The sequence below is a fragment of the Rousettus aegyptiacus genome, unplaced genomic scaffold (genome assembly GCF_014176215.1).
Source record: "Rousettus aegyptiacus isolate mRouAeg1 unplaced genomic scaffold, mRouAeg1.p scaffold_m13_p_7, whole genome shotgun sequence".
NCBI lineage: Eukaryota > Metazoa > Chordata > Mammalia > Chiroptera > Pteropodidae > Rousettus > Rousettus aegyptiacus.
Window position 1 is genome coordinate 58,914,940 of NW_023416310.1, and position 17,386 is coordinate 58,932,325.

General features: G+C 47.3%; 1 protein-coding gene across 5 annotated transcripts in view; it reads right to left on the bottom strand.

Annotated features, from left to right (window-relative positions):
• The window catches only part of SH3RF3 (SH3 domain containing ring finger 3), a 351,737-nt gene that overhangs the window by 158,535 nt on the left and 175,816 nt on the right, over positions 1 to 17,386 (bottom strand). For all 5 annotated transcript variants that reach the window (XR_004952017.1, XM_016162959.2, XM_016162958.2 and 2 more), the window contains exon 2: positions 275 to 550. Coding sequence is in view for 4 of the 5 variants with exons in the window: in XM_016162959.2 (XP_016018445.2) it covers positions 275 to 550 (276 nt within the window). In the remaining variant the exon portion in view is untranslated. The remainder of the gene's footprint in view (positions 1 to 274; positions 551 to 17,386) is intronic.

Here is a 17,386-nt window from a genome sequence, read left to right on the forward strand (position 1 = left end):
ATCTGTCACCACTTAGACGCCATAACCCAGGTGACAGAGGGTCTGATTCCAAGAGCTCTCCACCAGCTCCTGGGTGCAACTATGTGTCAGGCTGTGTGCATCTCATTCCAGACAACAAAACCTCCTCCAGAAGTAGGGACCATTACCTTCTCACTGGGAGGCCCCACGGGGAGGGCAGATCTCCCGGAGGAGCAGGATTCAAACCAGCGGGAAGGTGCCCGGGCTCCTGGCTGGGAATTGCTGCATGAGACCATGCTCACAGAGGCCCTCTTACCTTGGTGAAGGTCAGACAGTCCTTGTCTTGGTCTTGGTCCTTCATCTCAAAATCATACAGGGCTTTGCCCTGGGGCGGGGCAGGTGGCAGGGGCCGGAGGCACTGCACGTAGCTGGCAGGCAGGAAGCCATGTGCACCATGCAGCTCGCCATGGAACCAGTGCTCGTCCACCCTGCGTCGCAGGATGATGACGTCGCCCTTGTTGAACTTGAGGTCACCAGGTTCTTTCCCTTCGTAACTGTAGAGGGCTTTGCCGTAGGGAAGCTGGGAAGGATTCTGAAAGCAAAACACAGTGCTGGTTACTCAGCGCAGCCTTCCTGCTGCTCGGGGGTCTGGAGTGAGGGGTGCCTGTGTCCTCGGGATATGTGCAGAATGCCCTCGAATAGAAAGTATCTCAAAGGAACAGATACTCTGTAACGGAAACACGGGAGCCCAAGGTCCTGCCCAGATAAGAAGATCTACAAGAAGGCCCCTATGGTGGTAATTCCCTCTCAAATAGCACATATGAGGGAGAGGCCAGGTATTGTCCTAGGCCTTATGTGTGCACTACTCATTCTGTGCTAAAAAAGATTCTGAAGCAGGGGTTAAATCATTTTCAATTACAAGTGAGGAAACTGAGGCACAGAGAGAGAGAAGGGAACTGGGCCAAAGTCCCACACCTATAAGGGTAGGGCAGAATCCCCTACTAGGTGCTCTGGCTCCAGAATGTTCTCATTTACAAGTCTGTGCCGAATTGTTCTCCCTTAGGCACTATTTCTATCTGCCAGATTTCCAACAATTATCATCCAACAAAATATTCCTCACTTCATCTCTGAACCTCCACAGCAACTCAGAACATGCCTCAAGTGGGTTTTCAAGTTGAGGCAACAGACTCTCATGGGCTGTGCTGTGCCCTTCCCACTTGTGGCCCCGCAACCAGTGGCAGACGCCTATGATATCCAGCCCCAAAGGACAGCCTAGCCATGGAAGGTGGAGGCCACCCCTAGGATCTTGGTCCCCATACAATGGAATGTCTAACAAGTGCTCCTGGGCTGTCATAGACTGCCCACCCCCCACGACCACAACTTATAGCTTTTTGATGCCTATAGCAGTCTGGTTCAGAAGTACAATTTCAAGTGTAAAACAGTATCCTCTTAATGTTGCTGGATGTTCCTATCACCCTGTCGAAGGTTAGCTAGCCCTTCCAAAAGTGATCTGCCATCTTTGGTCTCAAATGGAAACCCAAACAGAATTCTTGGCAATCTTCTGCTTTTTAGCAATAAGGAGTCTGTTGAACTACTCTGAAACTCGATGTCATCATCCACTTCCTGGGCTCCTCTAATTTAACTGGACCTATTTCATAAAGACCAGTGGCTGCTTGGGTTTCTCTTCGTCTTCTTTACGGGTGGCCAACACCCACTCAACTGAGTAAGCTTTGCTCAAGGAAAATCAAACAAAAACCTTACCAATCTCCCTGCATCAGCACCCAACGATTTTCCTAACAGAAGCCGCATTTTCTCACCAGGCTGCCTATTATGCCAAGGATTTCTTTAGTCTTTGAATCAGTCAATACGGGCAGAAAAGCATGAAGCAGGAGTACATGGAAAAGGTCTTTGTAGAGGACTTAATAGCATGTTGGCACCTCAGCCACTCTGCATTTGTGTTTCAGCAATGTCAAGCGACAGCAGTTGAGAGAGAACCTGCTGGCAAACTGACAAACAGCCACCACTAACCAATTAAATAGTAACACCAGAGGGTTTGCAGAACTCAATGAGGGGGAAAAAATCAGTTTGCTTCTAATAACACTCACTGTGGCTAGCTTTGTACTGTAAGCACAATAGACTGTAATGGGCCCCGATTTTAGACAGCTGAGGCAAAGGGGCAATTTACAATCCAAGTACTGTGATCGGGAAAGAACAGAAGAGGCTGTTGGCTATGGGCCACCAGAAGAATTCCACTGCCACACAAGGGCCAGTCAGCCCCTAACCCAAGGGTTCCAAATCAGGGATAATTTTGTCCCCTGGGGACATCTGGTAATGTCTGAAGACATGGTTGGTGTCATAACTCAGAGGTGAGATGTTATTGGCATCTGATGTGTAGAGACCAAGGATGCTGCTAGACCTCCTTGCACAGAACAGCTGCCCACAAAAAAGGATTACTCGGCCCAAAATGTCAACAGTGCTGAGGCTGAGAAAGCCTGCTTCAGACTGTTAGCTTAAGCTTATAAAAAGACAAAGCAGCTTTCTTGTTCTGTTTGAGCTTAGTCTATCACAACTTTAAAAATTAAATATAAAATTTATTTCTGCAATGAAAATATTTTCACTAGTGACGACATGGAGAAATTGAGATCCTCATATAAGTAAGATGTATCAAAGGGTTAGAAGAACTTGCTGTTAACCTTGAAAACTGCCTTCAACTAGGTGCACCAAAACAAGTGTCACTTTGTCACATACACACTCCATTTCCTTTGGTCCCGTGCTCAAAAGCAATATTCCAAAAGCCATTGATTCTCAGACCGTTTGGTCATATTTGCCACTATTGACAATAACAGAGAGCAAGAAGGATGGGACATGCACTTTTGTTTCGATGCTCTGCCTCCCCCTTGCACTTTCATGCCATTTGAACACATGCACCGCCCCGTCATCCCATGTGGAAGGGACACTGGCATTTCTGCCGTGGCCTGCCTACCACCGGCTTTACTAGCTCTGTTGGCAGAGAGGCCTCCTGCAGCAGCACGTACACGCACGTCGTGCATTCCTGGCCCGACTTGCCCGGTGTGGCGGGGAAGGGCCTGGGCGCAGTGAACAGAGACCCCGGCACGACTCACACTGGTGGCCTGGTGGCAGTCTGGGGTTCCCAGGGGGTATGCCCTCCTCATTCCACACACATGCTTGATGTTTGTGGGACTCTGTCTTTCACTGATTCTCCAGAATGGGCACGGCCCACCTGCCTGAGCGCTGTGGCACCCAGGCCTCCCTGGCCAACGGGGACACTTTCAGCACCCCTGTCTCCGCCTGCCTCTATGCAGCGACTGAATTCTCTGTGCTTCCAACTTCCCTTCTGAATGGTGGACTTATGTCAGTCTATCTGCCTGGACATGCCAAAGCTCACTGAAGCCATCATCTGTCTGTTGGGCCCCCACCCCTGCATTCCTTTTCCTGGCCATAAAATCTCTACCCACCACTAAGAAAGTACCCCTTCTGCTCCTCCTGAGCCCGCCTTTTCCTTCAGCCTCAGGTTCATCCTCAAACCCTATTGTTCCACTGTTCCACTTCTAAGCTCTCACCAAGGAACCCTGTACATGATTCCACTCCCACTTGCCCTGCCTTTCATTTCTCCCACCTAAACCATTGTATACGTCCACTAGCGAGTCCCCAGTATAATGCTGGAAGTCCAAAGACAGAGCTGATATCACCACCCCGCTGCTTACCTATATACCTACTAGAGGGGAAGCATGGCACCCAAGGCTCTCCACGCTGGCTGAGGCACAGCTTCCGGCCACAGCCCTCTGCTCTCCTCCCCACTGCTCGTACCCGGCCAGACTGGGCAGCACCCTCACCTACAAAGAACACGTGCTTCTGAAATCACTGGGTCTTTGCTACCCTCCTCTGTCCCCTTTCTCTCCCCAGACTGTGCTCTCCTGGTCCCGGGAGCCTCTCGTCCATCACTCCCCCACTGTATCAGCCCTATTCAACCAAGGCTCCAGAACAGGACTGTGCTGTGTTTGCCTGACAACCCCAGGACAAAGCAGCATTCCCAGCACACTGTAGGTGCCCTAAAAATGCTTGTTCATTCAAATGCACTCAGGTTAGTCCTGAGGTAGGACAGGAGGGTCGGGGAGTGAGGAATCTGAAATGGGACCCCTATGAACCAGCATGTCCCACACAGACCCAGGAAAAGGGTGCCAGTCCCAGCTCTGCACAGGAGGCAAAAGAGCAGGTGTTCTGTCTAGGGGAGGAGCGGGCCAACTTCCTTCCGAAACAGCAGAAGCAGGGGCAGGAGGGGACTGCACACGGCCCTCTCCATGGCTCTTCGGCAGATGAGACACAGTGAACTACCTCCTGGCCTTGAATTCAGAGGGCAGAGCTAAAAATAAGCAACCTCGCTGACTCCAGCCATGTCTGGTTAGGCAGACACTCTTCGGCTCCCCTCCGTGAGCAAGGGGAAATCAGAGGAGAGAGGAAGGGGAAGGGAGACATCTCACCTCACTGATCCCCCCTTCCTCTGCCAAGAATGCCAACCAACATCAGCATCTGATAGAGCAAAAATGAGAGGAGCAAGAAACCTTTTTTAAATGGAGAACACATTTGGAGGGCAAAAAATCAAAGCCAGGGATGACACTGAGAGTCAGTTTATCCAGGAGGCAGAAGCAGTCAGAACCCAGATCTCGCTGTTAGGAATCGCTCAGAAATGGTGACTCTCAGCACCTCCACAGCATCTTTCATCTTCAAAGCCCTTTATAAGATTAACTAATTAGTCCATGACTAGGGCTCAGAGGCGGGCAAATGCTATTATGGGGGGGGGGGACTTCTGCAAATTTCACACAGCGACCGGAAGGACCTCTGAAATTCCAGCCTTCCCCAGCCCAGCCCAACCCAGCCCAAGGAAGCCGAGCGGGTTTTTCTGCAGCCATTTCCTTTCCGCCCAGACGCCCTTACAATCTCTCTCACACGGTATATGCTCCCCTTTGGAGGCACTGAATTCAAACACTGCCACTAAGCTGCCATTACATGGGCTAACGACGTTAAAGAAAAAAGAATAAAAGGGAAAGGGGAAGTACATCTGGGATGCCTACAGGATAATTAACACCAGCCACCCCTGCAAAGGCATTAATAATAATTAAACCTATAATGTCAGTTTCATGGCTCATTACTCAGATGCAGTGCACAAATCCTGCAATGGGCTTAATGTTCCACCCCGTGGAGACAGGGGTGCTTGCACGTGCACAGAAGCGCCATCTCCATCTTTTATTGAGATCAGAATGACAGTGGGATTTAACAAATGTGCTTCCCTTCCACCATGCTGCTGATGCTCAGCCGTGCTGGCTTCTCTGGGCGTGAGGGCCCACCTGGAGCAGGTGGATGGGAGCAGTCTTGGCTCAGGACCAGGCATTCTCCAGATCTCCCAGCTTGGGTGAAGAGTGTAAACAAAGAACTCTCTCATCTTCTATACTCTAAGGACTTGACCCAATCTCCCTTACCCATCAGTGCTCCCCATATAGCACTTGTCATGGTTCTAACCACATGTTGTCCATGGCGGGCCCCTTGACTATCAGATCTACCAGGACAGATACTGTGCCTGTTTTTGTTCCATGCCACATCCCCAATTCCTGGCCTTATAGAGATCACACGTTCAGAATACCTGTTGAATGAATAAATATATGGACTGCAGGGCCAAACCCTTGGGATTAGGGCCTGGGCTAAGTGCCTCTGGCTGGAAGAACTTCTCCTGCACATATTTTTCCCAGGATCTGAGGTTCAGAGTCCATATAGCCAAAAGTCCTGTTGCTGATAGTGGCTGGGCCCAGATGGATGGGACAAACAGCTGGAGGAACCATCCTGAGCAAAGGCATGGAGCTGGAGACAGACACCAGCTTGCCTCACATAGAACATAACAGAGGTTACAGGTATCGAGGAAATGAATCCTGGAGACTTCCAGGGATGCTGAGCAGGCCAAAGAGGGGACACTGCCCAACCACAAATAAAGCAAGCATCACAGGGTCAATGAAGGCAGCAGAGAAAGCTAATTGCACCTCCCCTCCCCCACAATATCCACTTGCTCCTTGTTCCTGTCAGTGAGAATATTCCAAGTTTCAGTTGGGGTTAAGGTCACCTAGTTAAGATATTCATCTTCCAGCCTCACTTTCAGGGCACCTATCAAAATTTTAGTCAATGGAATGCAAGTAAAAGTGATTTGTACAAATTCTGGACCATGTTTCGTAATGACATTTATAAGGTAATTCTACTCCCTCTCTCTCCCCTCCCATGGCCTAGATGGCAGTGTGGTGGGGGAGCCAGCTTTTTCCACACAAAGATTACACACAAAGCAAAAGATGAAAGGAGCTGGGGTCCTTGGGTGACCTTGCAGAAGAGAACCCTGGACTGTGACTTGAGAAAAATAGAAACTTGAACTAATTTGAGATGCCATGTTTTGGGTTTTATGATCAGCAGTTTAGCCTGTTCAGGGAGTCTGAAGTCAGATTTATGGTTTCTTTAGCTCATAAATTGTTTTCGAGCCAAAGCGTTTAATATAGCCATGGAGGTTATCACGTATGTACTCTCCTTTTAGAACAGTACACCCTCATGAACACCCTCAGATTAGAATTACATGAAATGGCATGGTCTCTTGGCCTTATCGTGTGTTACATAATGTATTTAACCAGAATATCACCATCTTCTGGTTTACAAATGTGATCTGTGATGTTGTTAACCTATCACAATCCAGCCAGGAGGTTTCCAGGTTTTAGTTTTATAGCTAATTATATTTCAAGTTCTTTCTCCCCTTTTCTCATAAAAAGTATTGTTTCTTTCACTCTTTTATTCTGATGGTTTTTCCTTCCCTGTATTTGCACACTCATTCTTCTAAGAAATTATGGATTCCACAATGTGCCAGATCCTACATACACCAGACTGTAGGCCACAGAGGGAGCAGTGAGTGAGACACATCCTTATATTCAGAAGGTCACTAAAAAATACAAGAGAAATGCATGATTTGTCTCCAACACAGGCGGGATGAGCACATCCCTAAACTGTTACCATGTGATATAGTTATGAAGACAGAAGTCGTGTACATCTATGAACTGCCTTTAACTCGGTTTCTTGTTTCAGCAAGATTAGGGAGGATTAAAAAGCAAATGTATGTTTCTTTCTCCCCCCCCACCCCCCTTTTTCTGCCTTTCTCAGACATTGTCAATGGCCCTCTTCTCAAGTTTGCTTGCCGTTCCGTGCACTTTGGCAATGAATTTGCTGACGTTAGCGGTATTTTGCTAGAAGGGAAGGGCTGAACTGTTAGGAGAAATGACATTTAAAGAAGGCTGGTTTTGCCTGGTTTTGCCTGGTTTTGCCTGGCTTTGCCTGTTTTTGCCTGGTTTTGCCTTAGAGACATCCGGTGCCTCTGGGCTGGATGGAGTCATCCTGCGAATGTGTGAAGGCCTTGGGTTCCCCCAGATGAAAGGCACTATAAAAAGCGATGCCACTGCTATGCCATATAAGGAATGTGGCTCTTCCAACCCCTTCTCAAATTAGCCAACACAGCTTTATAATAAAACCATCATGTCATGGGAAATGAACCTTTTTCAAAACTGCACTCTCCTCTTCAAAGAATTTACACTTATAGAACCTATTTTGTCCTTCTACAGATGTGAAGTCAGTTTCTAAGCCTCTCACATACGGTTGCTCTGGAAGGAGGAGAGACACTGGGATCAAACTAAGTCCGCTCGAGAGAAGGCGAGCTCCCAATCAAGGTCACCCAGGAGAGCATTCTTAGAAAAAGTCACTCCTGACAAGGAAACAGCTCAGTTAGGATGTTTCCATTGTGTTTGATTTTTTTCTGTTGGGGAGCTATCTGCAATCAACATTAGTGAGGATAAGCGTGCGGAGAGGATCGCACACAGACACACTCGCGAGCTGGGCCTTGGCTCGGCGTTCACACAGGCGAGGGCCCCAGTCAGTTCGCGCCCACGGACCCCTGTCCTCAGGGAGCATGGACAGCCACACCCGCTCACAGCAAGGACACGCGATGGCTGCAGCACTCTTGCTCTGGCCAAGGCCGGAGCTCACGTTTTACTACTCACATGAAGGGAAATAAAAGCAACCCCGAAGTCGCCAAACAATTAGAGCCTCTACTGACCCCCAGGCCAAAACTACCACTGGCCCCAGCTCCATGCCACCTATCAGCACAGGCTGGGACACTCGAGTATGCACCCTGATATGTGCCCCTTCTCGCTTTTGAGACCTACACATTCTTGAAAGTCTGGGCGGTGTCCGACAAGGCACAATTGCGTTTCTGAGCACCAGGTTTTTCTCACAGTCGGCTGTTCTGACAGTTTCAGGACTGCTGCAATGCACTGTTGCATTCTAGTCAAACCAAGGCTTCACGAAGTTCTTTGTTTCACCAGCAATCTCTCTATTTCTGGTTTACAAAGATAAGGATGCCCTGGGAGAAGCTTCTCTGCTGTCCTTGTGATGTCCAGCTCTGGATTATCCACGCTGCAGTGGGGTAAGGGAAGCAGAGCTAGCTAGCTGTGAACTTCTCAGAACTGAATTTTAATGCCTTTCAGTCTTCCTAACTGAATGTCTTTCTATCTGTGTCCCTCAGAGGGCCTTGGACACACAGTGTGGAGCTGTTAGCATAATGGTCACAGTCCCAACTAACTCTCCTCCTAAAAGAAAAAAAAAAAACGAGCAGCAGAGCAGCTCAAAGTTGGCAGTGAAAATGAGAATGTTCCATGAAAAGGAGAGCAAAGGGAGCTGAACACTGGGGCTCAGGACAGGGATCCTATAGGTGCCCTGATCTAGGACTGCGTGTGCCATTGGACCGAACACTGTGACACAAAAAGACTCACAGGTAGTGCAAGTGAGGCCAGCCACCGAGAGCTGTGGTCGAAAAGCAGTCAAGTGGCACCTTTCACTGAAATCATACTGTGCACACTCGGAGTCTCCCTAAATTGAAGAGCAACATGCCCTCCACCCTTAGCTGGCCGAGCACATGGTCAGCTTACAGTGCAGGGCCCCATGCTGGAGGAGTCAGGCTTTGCCACAGCCACTTTGGTTTCAAAACTCCTCCAAGTGGCTCCAAGTGTGACTCCCCGCATTTCCCTATCCCCAACACCACCATTCCATTCTGCTAGCCTTCACCTTCACATCACAGTTGCACTAAGAGCTTGAAAGCATGCAAAGGCTAACAAAATGAGCTTGGGAGACCCAGGCAGTTTCCTATTCCACTTGTGCATACCTGTCAGACACAATCACAGCTCCCCTGGAGCTCCTGCACCCGGCGCTACTCACCGCCCCTGCCACCTGCGAACCACACCCCGGCTCCCATCTCACCACCTGTTGCTGCGACTTTCTGTGCTCCAGAGATCCCTGCCACTCCGGGAACTGTGACCATCCAGGCACCTGTGCTTTATTTCATGGCCTACCCTAACACATGAAGCACGCTCTATGATATCTAGTTCAAAAAGGAAATCAGAGGTACTGAAAGCATGAGTTAATCAGAACTGCCTGGAGAAGTGTCACCTCTGGGGTGGTAGTTCCCTAGGTAGGTCATTAGGAAGTATTCTAAGTATTTGTCTAGAGATCAGAGTGCCTAGTTCGGACTCCTGGGACCTACCTTTCATTCCCTATATAGGAAGGGCGTGCATGGACAGCACACACGTATGTACGCAAGCACATCCACATATACACACACGCATACTGTTTCTCAAACATAATCCACCCACCACACACCCAGGTTTATTGTTCTGAAGCCAGTGAAGAGAAAGGGAAGGTGAATATTTCTGATATTAGCATAAATCATGATTTGTCAAACCATGGCCCTGGGGCCACATCCATCCTGCTTGTCTCTGTAAGACAAGCTTTACAGGGACAGAGCCGAGCCCTTCCATTTACAACAGCAGAGTTGAGTAGCTACAGCAGAACACACAGGGAACACAAAGCCAAAAGAACATTTGCTATCTGGCCCTTTAGAAAAAAGTCTGCCAACTCCTGCAATAAAAATGTCAAGGTTAGCCATGGCCCAAGGTCAGATGCTTGGACAGTTTCTACTCAGTCCAGGGGAAAGGCAGGCAGTTGCAAGCCCCTTCTATGTAAGTGGAGTGTGTGTTACATTTAAGAGCAGCACCACCATGTCTGGTGTCAAAGCAGCGATTTGGGAACCAGAGACAGCCTGGCTTGGTGGCAGCCTTGCAATGTGCCTTTTGAGAAAGCACCTTAATTCTCAGAGGCTTCATTTTCCCACACACTAGAGATAATCAAATCTGTCCTTCTGTGTTCCGTAGTTATGTCAAAAGAATAAAATTGATGACACATAATGAGCTGCTTGTCTCTGAAAGAAGAAGGTGCTATAAAAATGATCATCACAGACTGTTTGCTGAGGCAAATGTTCCAGGAGCCTAGGTGCCAATGCTAGAAAAGGCTGAAGTTTCTCAGTGTACAAAATGGCCAATAATAACCCCTAACTCTATTCAGATAGGTGAGGTGAGGACAATGCCCCCCACTCCCCCAGCACACATTGGCTCAATAATGCATCAGGTGAACGATAAATCAGCACAAGTCAGGTGTGTTGTGTCCTTGGGTGTGTCATCCTCTCCTTCACCTCTCACAGGTCTCTGCACCGGCACAGGATTCCAGGAGTATTTGCCACCTGCTTCCAAAGAGATGCTCTTCAGCCTGACTTTCACAGCCCGCGTCACACCATCATCACAAGGACTGGCTGCTTTCTCCTTGTCTCCCGGGATGTTCCATGTGCTGCTTCCTACCCTCGCCCTTTGTGACCCTCCAAGTCCTCACAGCAACCTTCTGAGGTTGGTCTTATATTGTTGACACGTTATAGACAGGAAACTGAGGCACAACGAAGTTCAGTAACTTGCCCAAGGTCCCAGGGGTGGGAGGACACTGCAGAGCAGGTTCGGAACCCAGGCGGTCTGTCTTCTGAGCCTGAGTGTCAAGCCGCCACTTACACTGTCTCCTAAAAGAACAATGCATGTGACCACTCAGTGACCATTTATTTAGCTGTTATTCCATGTCAGACTTTCCTAATAACTCAATTATTGCTCATAGAAACCTCATGAAGTAGGAATTATTATTGTCATTTTATAAGTGAGAAGAATTTGGAGATGCAAGTGAGTTCCTCAGTGTCATGGGGCTTATAAGAAGGGAACCAGCTTTCAGCTCTTAACCACCAGCTTGCTTCCTCACTCTCCCAAAGCAGGAGAAGGGCCCTATGGAGCTCTAATAACTGTTTGCTTAACATGGAAGGAAAAGGAAAGGTGTGGATCAATTATTCATTAGGCCAGAAGGGTCCAGATCTGTGTTTGTATTTGTCTAGTTTGAAAATGTACACAATTTTATACTTTCTGGAAAGACCATGCCCACACTGGAAACTGACACCGATATGTTCCTAGACACAGACTTGACAACAGCTACCTGGAAGAGCATGTGACCGAGGCCTCAGCACACCTGAGGGTAGGGACCACGGTCTTTACCCTGAGAAGGTGGTCTCTGTCTGGTAGCTTACTGCTCCTATGGGTCTTCCCAGGGAAAGAAGGGCTCGCTGCCGGAAACCCACAGCCCCTGAGCCCAGGGACTGCTCAGGCCCAAATCCAGGGATGCCCAGGCCAGTCCTGTGCTGACATGTTCCACCTGAGCCCCCGTGGGACCTGATACTGTGCGCCAGGACCTCCAAGCACCTCGGAAGGCCAGGATGGCAGGAAGGAGAGCAGGGGCTTCCCAGCAGCACCCATTCTTTCTCAGGAAGGGATGCAGGGGCTGATGGCTCTTTCTAGGTCCTCAGTTCAATCAACTAACTGCCACAACATCTTTAAAATTTTTTTACATTATTGTTTTGATGTTTCAAAAAGAAAAGAAAAGACATGTACAAGAAGGCAAGGGAAAAATAAGATAGTTTTAAATATCCATGTAAAAAAGTAAGTTCCCCTGAGAACCCAGCTGTAAGGGCAAAGAACGGAGACCTAGATCAGAGCCAGGTCCCAGGCCCTCAAGGAGGTGGAGGGTGGCTGTGCAGCAGTGTGTTTAAGACTGGCTCTGCCACACACCAGCTGCTCTGTGCCTCAACCTCCCCATCTGCAAAATGACCATCATATAGGACCTCTCTGCCAAGGATCCTATGAGCTTAAATGAGGTGATACCTATCAGTGCCTGGCACATGGTGAGAGCAATACTATGCCTTCTGTTAGTGTTAAATAACTTCCCACTGGCAAAACCATCAAAAAGCAGCATATAATGCGTTTACTAAAGTCGTCCACATGACACATCACACATTGCACAACATGTAGACAGTCAAGCTCTGTAAAAACAAAAACCAGACCCTAGTAAAATTAACTTGATCATATATTATATTACTTGTAGAAGCAGTTATGAAAAGAACAGTTCTCTGATGAACAGCGATGGATTCCTCAGAAGGAAGAATCCACCCCTTGACAGGGTTTAGACACTGAGGATGGACCCACGAGCAGAGCTCCTCAAGGACCACTCTTACTTTCCTTCTTCCCCAGTTCCTCATTTCCATGTTAGGAAAACATTTTGTGATGTGGGAGGTGGGGGCCACCATGCCAGGTGCCAGGGACATCAAGGACAATGAGGGTATGGGTCCTGGCCACAGAGAAGTCACAGGGAAGATAGGAGCAGGGCCAGTGGGGAGACCAACAGCACTGAGCACACTGCAGTGCTGGGGTCCTGGGCAGATGGGAGGGGAGCCCGAGCTTTCCTCTCACTACAGATGGACCCTGAGGATTTAAAAATTTTATGTCATGAGGCCAGTCTCAGAAAAACATCCCATTAGCCCCTTTTCCATCTATCCTCTATGCTCTATCAAGGTTTTAGGCACTTCAGATACATAATAGAATAACATAAAAACTTCCAAGCTGGAATAAATATTTGGATTCTAAACAGGGTTTGCTATTAAGTTCAAAAACAAAATAAATCAACCAAACAAACAAAAAAACTAAGCCTGAATCAAAGTATAGCTCATAGCTTGGGTTTAATTCATGCAAATACTGAATATACTTGCTTTATACTAATTCTGCCATTTACTACCCACACGGGATAGTGGTCTGGTATCTGGGACTCAGACCACACTTTTTGGCCTGGGACAGGCAGACACTGAGGCAGAATTCCTCACTGTACCAGGCCATAAGGGAACACAGCTGGAGCTGGAGAGGGTCCTTGGTTTTTTATTTCCACGTTGATTTACAGAAATCATTAACTGCAGATATTTATTTACAAAAATGCTGTGCTGACTTCGTAATAGAAATCACCATAAAATTGGATGTTCTTTCACTTTCATAGACTTAGGTGTACTTCATAAATAAATGACTTATGCAAAGTCTCACTACAGAGAAATAAATGGTTTCCCAAGTCACTGCAAACAGTGTGTGTCGCAGGACGGGAAGAATGCTGCCAGGCTGGCATCTGTCCCTCGCAATGAGACTGGTTCATTCAACTGCAGCTTGTAAGCTAGAAAGGAGGCTGCAGTGACCTGTCTGCATTTATTAGCCATGTACTCGAGGAAGAAATTTACTGATAGTTGTTTTGCTTTAAGATGTATTTTGTATACTAGACAGTCAATCCAGTTATTTTCTATTGCATCTATCAGAAATTCCTTCTTGAAGCCTTCGTGCTTTGATGTGACTTTGTAAACCCATCTTAAAGTGAAAACAGGGTTTTCAGTTGTCCGTTTACCCAGTCTAGAAAACAAGACCACTTTTTCAGTATGAAGTCTCTTCTCAGATGCAAACGGAGAGTCTTCCTCCTATTGGCTGACTTCTGGTCTAAGTAGTAATTTTTGACCTTTCTAAAATTAATCAAATATTTTTTAATTTTCTAAAATATTAAAGAGCTTATTAGCCCTGCCTGAATTTTCAAAAATTAGGGGGAGGAATAGCGTCTACTCAAAACTGTTTCTGAGGAGTCTTACACTTCGTCAGTCACTTAAAGGAGCCTCGAGTGTTTGGTAACATCACACTATTACACATATCCCCCTCCAGCCCTGAAAAGAGTGTCTTCTGTCACTGTTTGAACTGCTTCCTTAATAATTATACATTTCATATTCATTTAGCATTTTAAACTTTTCTACTACATGTTTTCATACATTTTATTTAATTTTCATTCTTATCCTCCCAACAACCCTTTCAAGTAGGAAGTGGTTTTAGTAGGCTCTATACATTTATCCAACAAATCAGTATTGAGTGTCCACTGTTTGTGGGATGCTGTTCTGCCCATGAGGGATCTGAAGTGAACAAAACATGAAGTCCCTGCCCTCGAGGAGTTTATGGTCCCACAAGGGGACAAGCAAGGAAATTCCCAAGCAAATAAAATTGAGAGGTTAGAAAGTGGTAGGTGCTAAGAGGCAAATAAACCAGGAACAGCGACAGGGACAGGAAATGCTGGGTGGGGACAGGCAGACTTCTTAGGGAAGGTAACTCTGAGCCACCCTGGACAGTTAGGGCAAAGGTTAAGAATCTAGGCCCCAAAAGGTGGCGAATGGGGCCTCGGGAAGAGTGGGAGGGGGCCAAGGAGGCCATGAGGCTCCAGCGAGTCCTGTGAAGCCTTGAACGTCCCAGTGGGACTCTGAATGAGATGGAAGCAATTGTGCTCAACTGGGCTTTCCATGTGGAAACTGAGGCACAGGAAGAGGCTAGACACTGAGAAAACTCCTTTCTCTGGAGAAGATTTTAGGAAGAGCCAGACTACTTGAGGGGCTGTGCCACCTCCAGTCCCCGCAGCATCTCCTTGGAAGTACTTGAGTGTCAGCATTCTGAATCAGGCCAAGAACGGAGGCTATGGAAGGTAGGCGGAGGTGACATTCTTACTCGCAGGATGCTGTAAAACATCTTGATGAATGTGTACTGAGAACATACAAATTCTACTCCTGAAGCAAGTATCGGTATAATCATCATCCTGTAGAGAAACAAAACCATGACTTGAATGATCAAGGATGTGAGCCACCAATGTTTTGATGTAAACCGTATTCTCAAGCCTCAAATTAGGACACATGGCCTGAGAATGCATGTAAATAATTAAAAGCAGAAATTTCAAAGGAAACCTAGCTAAAAAACAAAGGGAAAAAAAGGGGACTCAGAGACTTCTCAACAAAAAATGTTGGATTCTCCAAATACGAAGCCCACCTGCTTTCCTGATACTTCCTTAGAAGTGCTATCTAAGAGCAGGTGACAGAATGTCCTAGCCTGAGAAAGCAAAGAGAAACAGAGCTCAGAACAAATGATTCAGTAGTGACAGGCAGCCCCCATGTACTGTTCTAGTGACTTGAAGGGAAGTATTTTGTAGCTTATTCTCCTCATGTCTATTTTTCCTCGTGTCTGTCTTACTATCCCATTAAGAAGCGTGCCTTCTTGCTGTCACGTCTCTGTCCCCTGCCAGATTTCCTGCCTCTCTTGCTGGAATCACAGCACAGTAGAAACTGTGGCTGCCTCACTCTGTCCTCGTCATTAGGGAGAGAGCCCCCTCATCAGCCACTGTCTTTCCTCCAATAAATCAGGTCTTTACTCTTATTTGTAGGGAAAAGTCCTCCAAGGTCAACGTCAGACAGGAACCTACCAGACCCATAAAGCAGCATTCTTTAGTATGAGGAGGTCTCACAGGGGCCTTAGGTACCTGAACAATGTCGTGATCTTTAAACATTCAGTGCCCAAATGTCTGAGATTTGAATAAGTGGTTAGACTTTTCTACGATCTTGGAAATTTGCCCTCATCTTTAATTAAGTAAAGAAAAAAATTTACCACTTGTCAAAATTATTCTAAGGTCTTACAATTATTAACTTATTAACAACCTAATGAGGAAAGTATTACTATTATCTCCATTTTATAGATGAGGAAACTGAGTCAAAAAAAAAAGTTATGTAACTTGCTTGAAGTTACGTATCCAGTCTTTATCCTTTATGCCCGTATCAGCATTTTTTTTTTCTGTAAAGAGCCAGATAGTAAATATTTTAGGCTTTACAGGCCATAAGATCTCCTAACAAAGCTACTTAATTCTGCCACTGTGTTCCAATAAAATGTTATTTATAAAAATAGGTGAGGCAAAGGTAGGGGGCCCTTGAGCTGGAGTTTGCTGGTGTTTGCTGCTCAATGATGCAAAATGTGATCACATTCAAGTTATTCTTAAATATGCATTAATGGGGAATCAGCCTAGATTTGTTTCATTTTGTGTTTTGAAAAGCAAAAAGCCAATGGATTGAGTTTCTTAAAATCTGATGCTTAAACTAATGCATCAAATTGGTCATATGTAGTTTTTTGTGCATTTCATCAATACAAAGCTACGTTAAAATGTCCAACAAGAATATGGAGACTTTAAGGGTAAAATTAATCACCCTTACCTCAAATACTCAACTACAGGCAAGGGAATATCTAATTTGACAAATATAGGCAGGCTCATCATTTTTGTTTGAGGTGCAGGCTTGGCCCTGGCCACCAATGAGACTGAGCCCTATGCAACGAACCTGGCAAGCGAGCTCAGGGCTCAGAAGAGCCATCTCTCCTAGAAAATGCTCCAAGCCTTTGCCCAGCCTCTGTGGCCATTCCTATTTCTGGCAGAGCCACTCCTGCAGCAAACAGAACCAGAGGAGAGAGCTGCTGCTCCAGTCAGGCAACAGTTCTGCTCACCTTCAACAGGGCCCGGTCTGAGGGCACAGCCCGGCCCCATCTGGGATGGGGGTAAATGACTCGTGGTCTCTGTGGGCTGCAGTGTCAGGGACTGCCAAGGTGCGCATTCCAATTCATTTCTGCCCCATCGAAATAGTGCAAAGGAGCCCACAGGTTTCTGGTCGTTTATTTTCTATGGCAAGAAATGCTTCAATCAGTTTGAAAGGACACAATTAACATCCCATATAAATTCAGAGCGTGACCCCTAGTCCTATTTCTCCCACTCACAGCAGCACACTAACCTCCTGGATCTGTGAGAATTGCTCAACAGAGTGGTGCCGACACCCCATCTGCCTGGAAGATTAGAGTTCATGCCACCAACTACTGGCAGTCCCAGCCCCCTTAGTGCCCATGGAGAGCTGCAATGGCCCCTGACCAAGCTAAAGGCGGAACTGACTCTGTTTAGCAGAGGCTGAGCAGCCAGGGCAAGAGAAGGCTCTGTCCTCCTGTCCCACACACAGCCTTGGGCACAGGCAGAGGTCAGAGGCAGCATTAAGGAACTTTAGGTCACGCCTGTCCAAGGTTGTCCAGGAAGACTACGCTAGGCTGGAGCAGCTGCCCACATGTGAGAGCGGAGCTGCGGGCTGAGAAGGAAGCAGCACCGGGTGGAGTTGGCAGCCCTGGTGCAAAGGTGGAATCAGGAGCATGAGCTCTCATGGCAGAGAGCTGGGGCGATAGAGGGAAAAGGTAACTAGGTTGCCCTACCCTGAACCCTGAGAGGCCAGGAAGGCCTGACC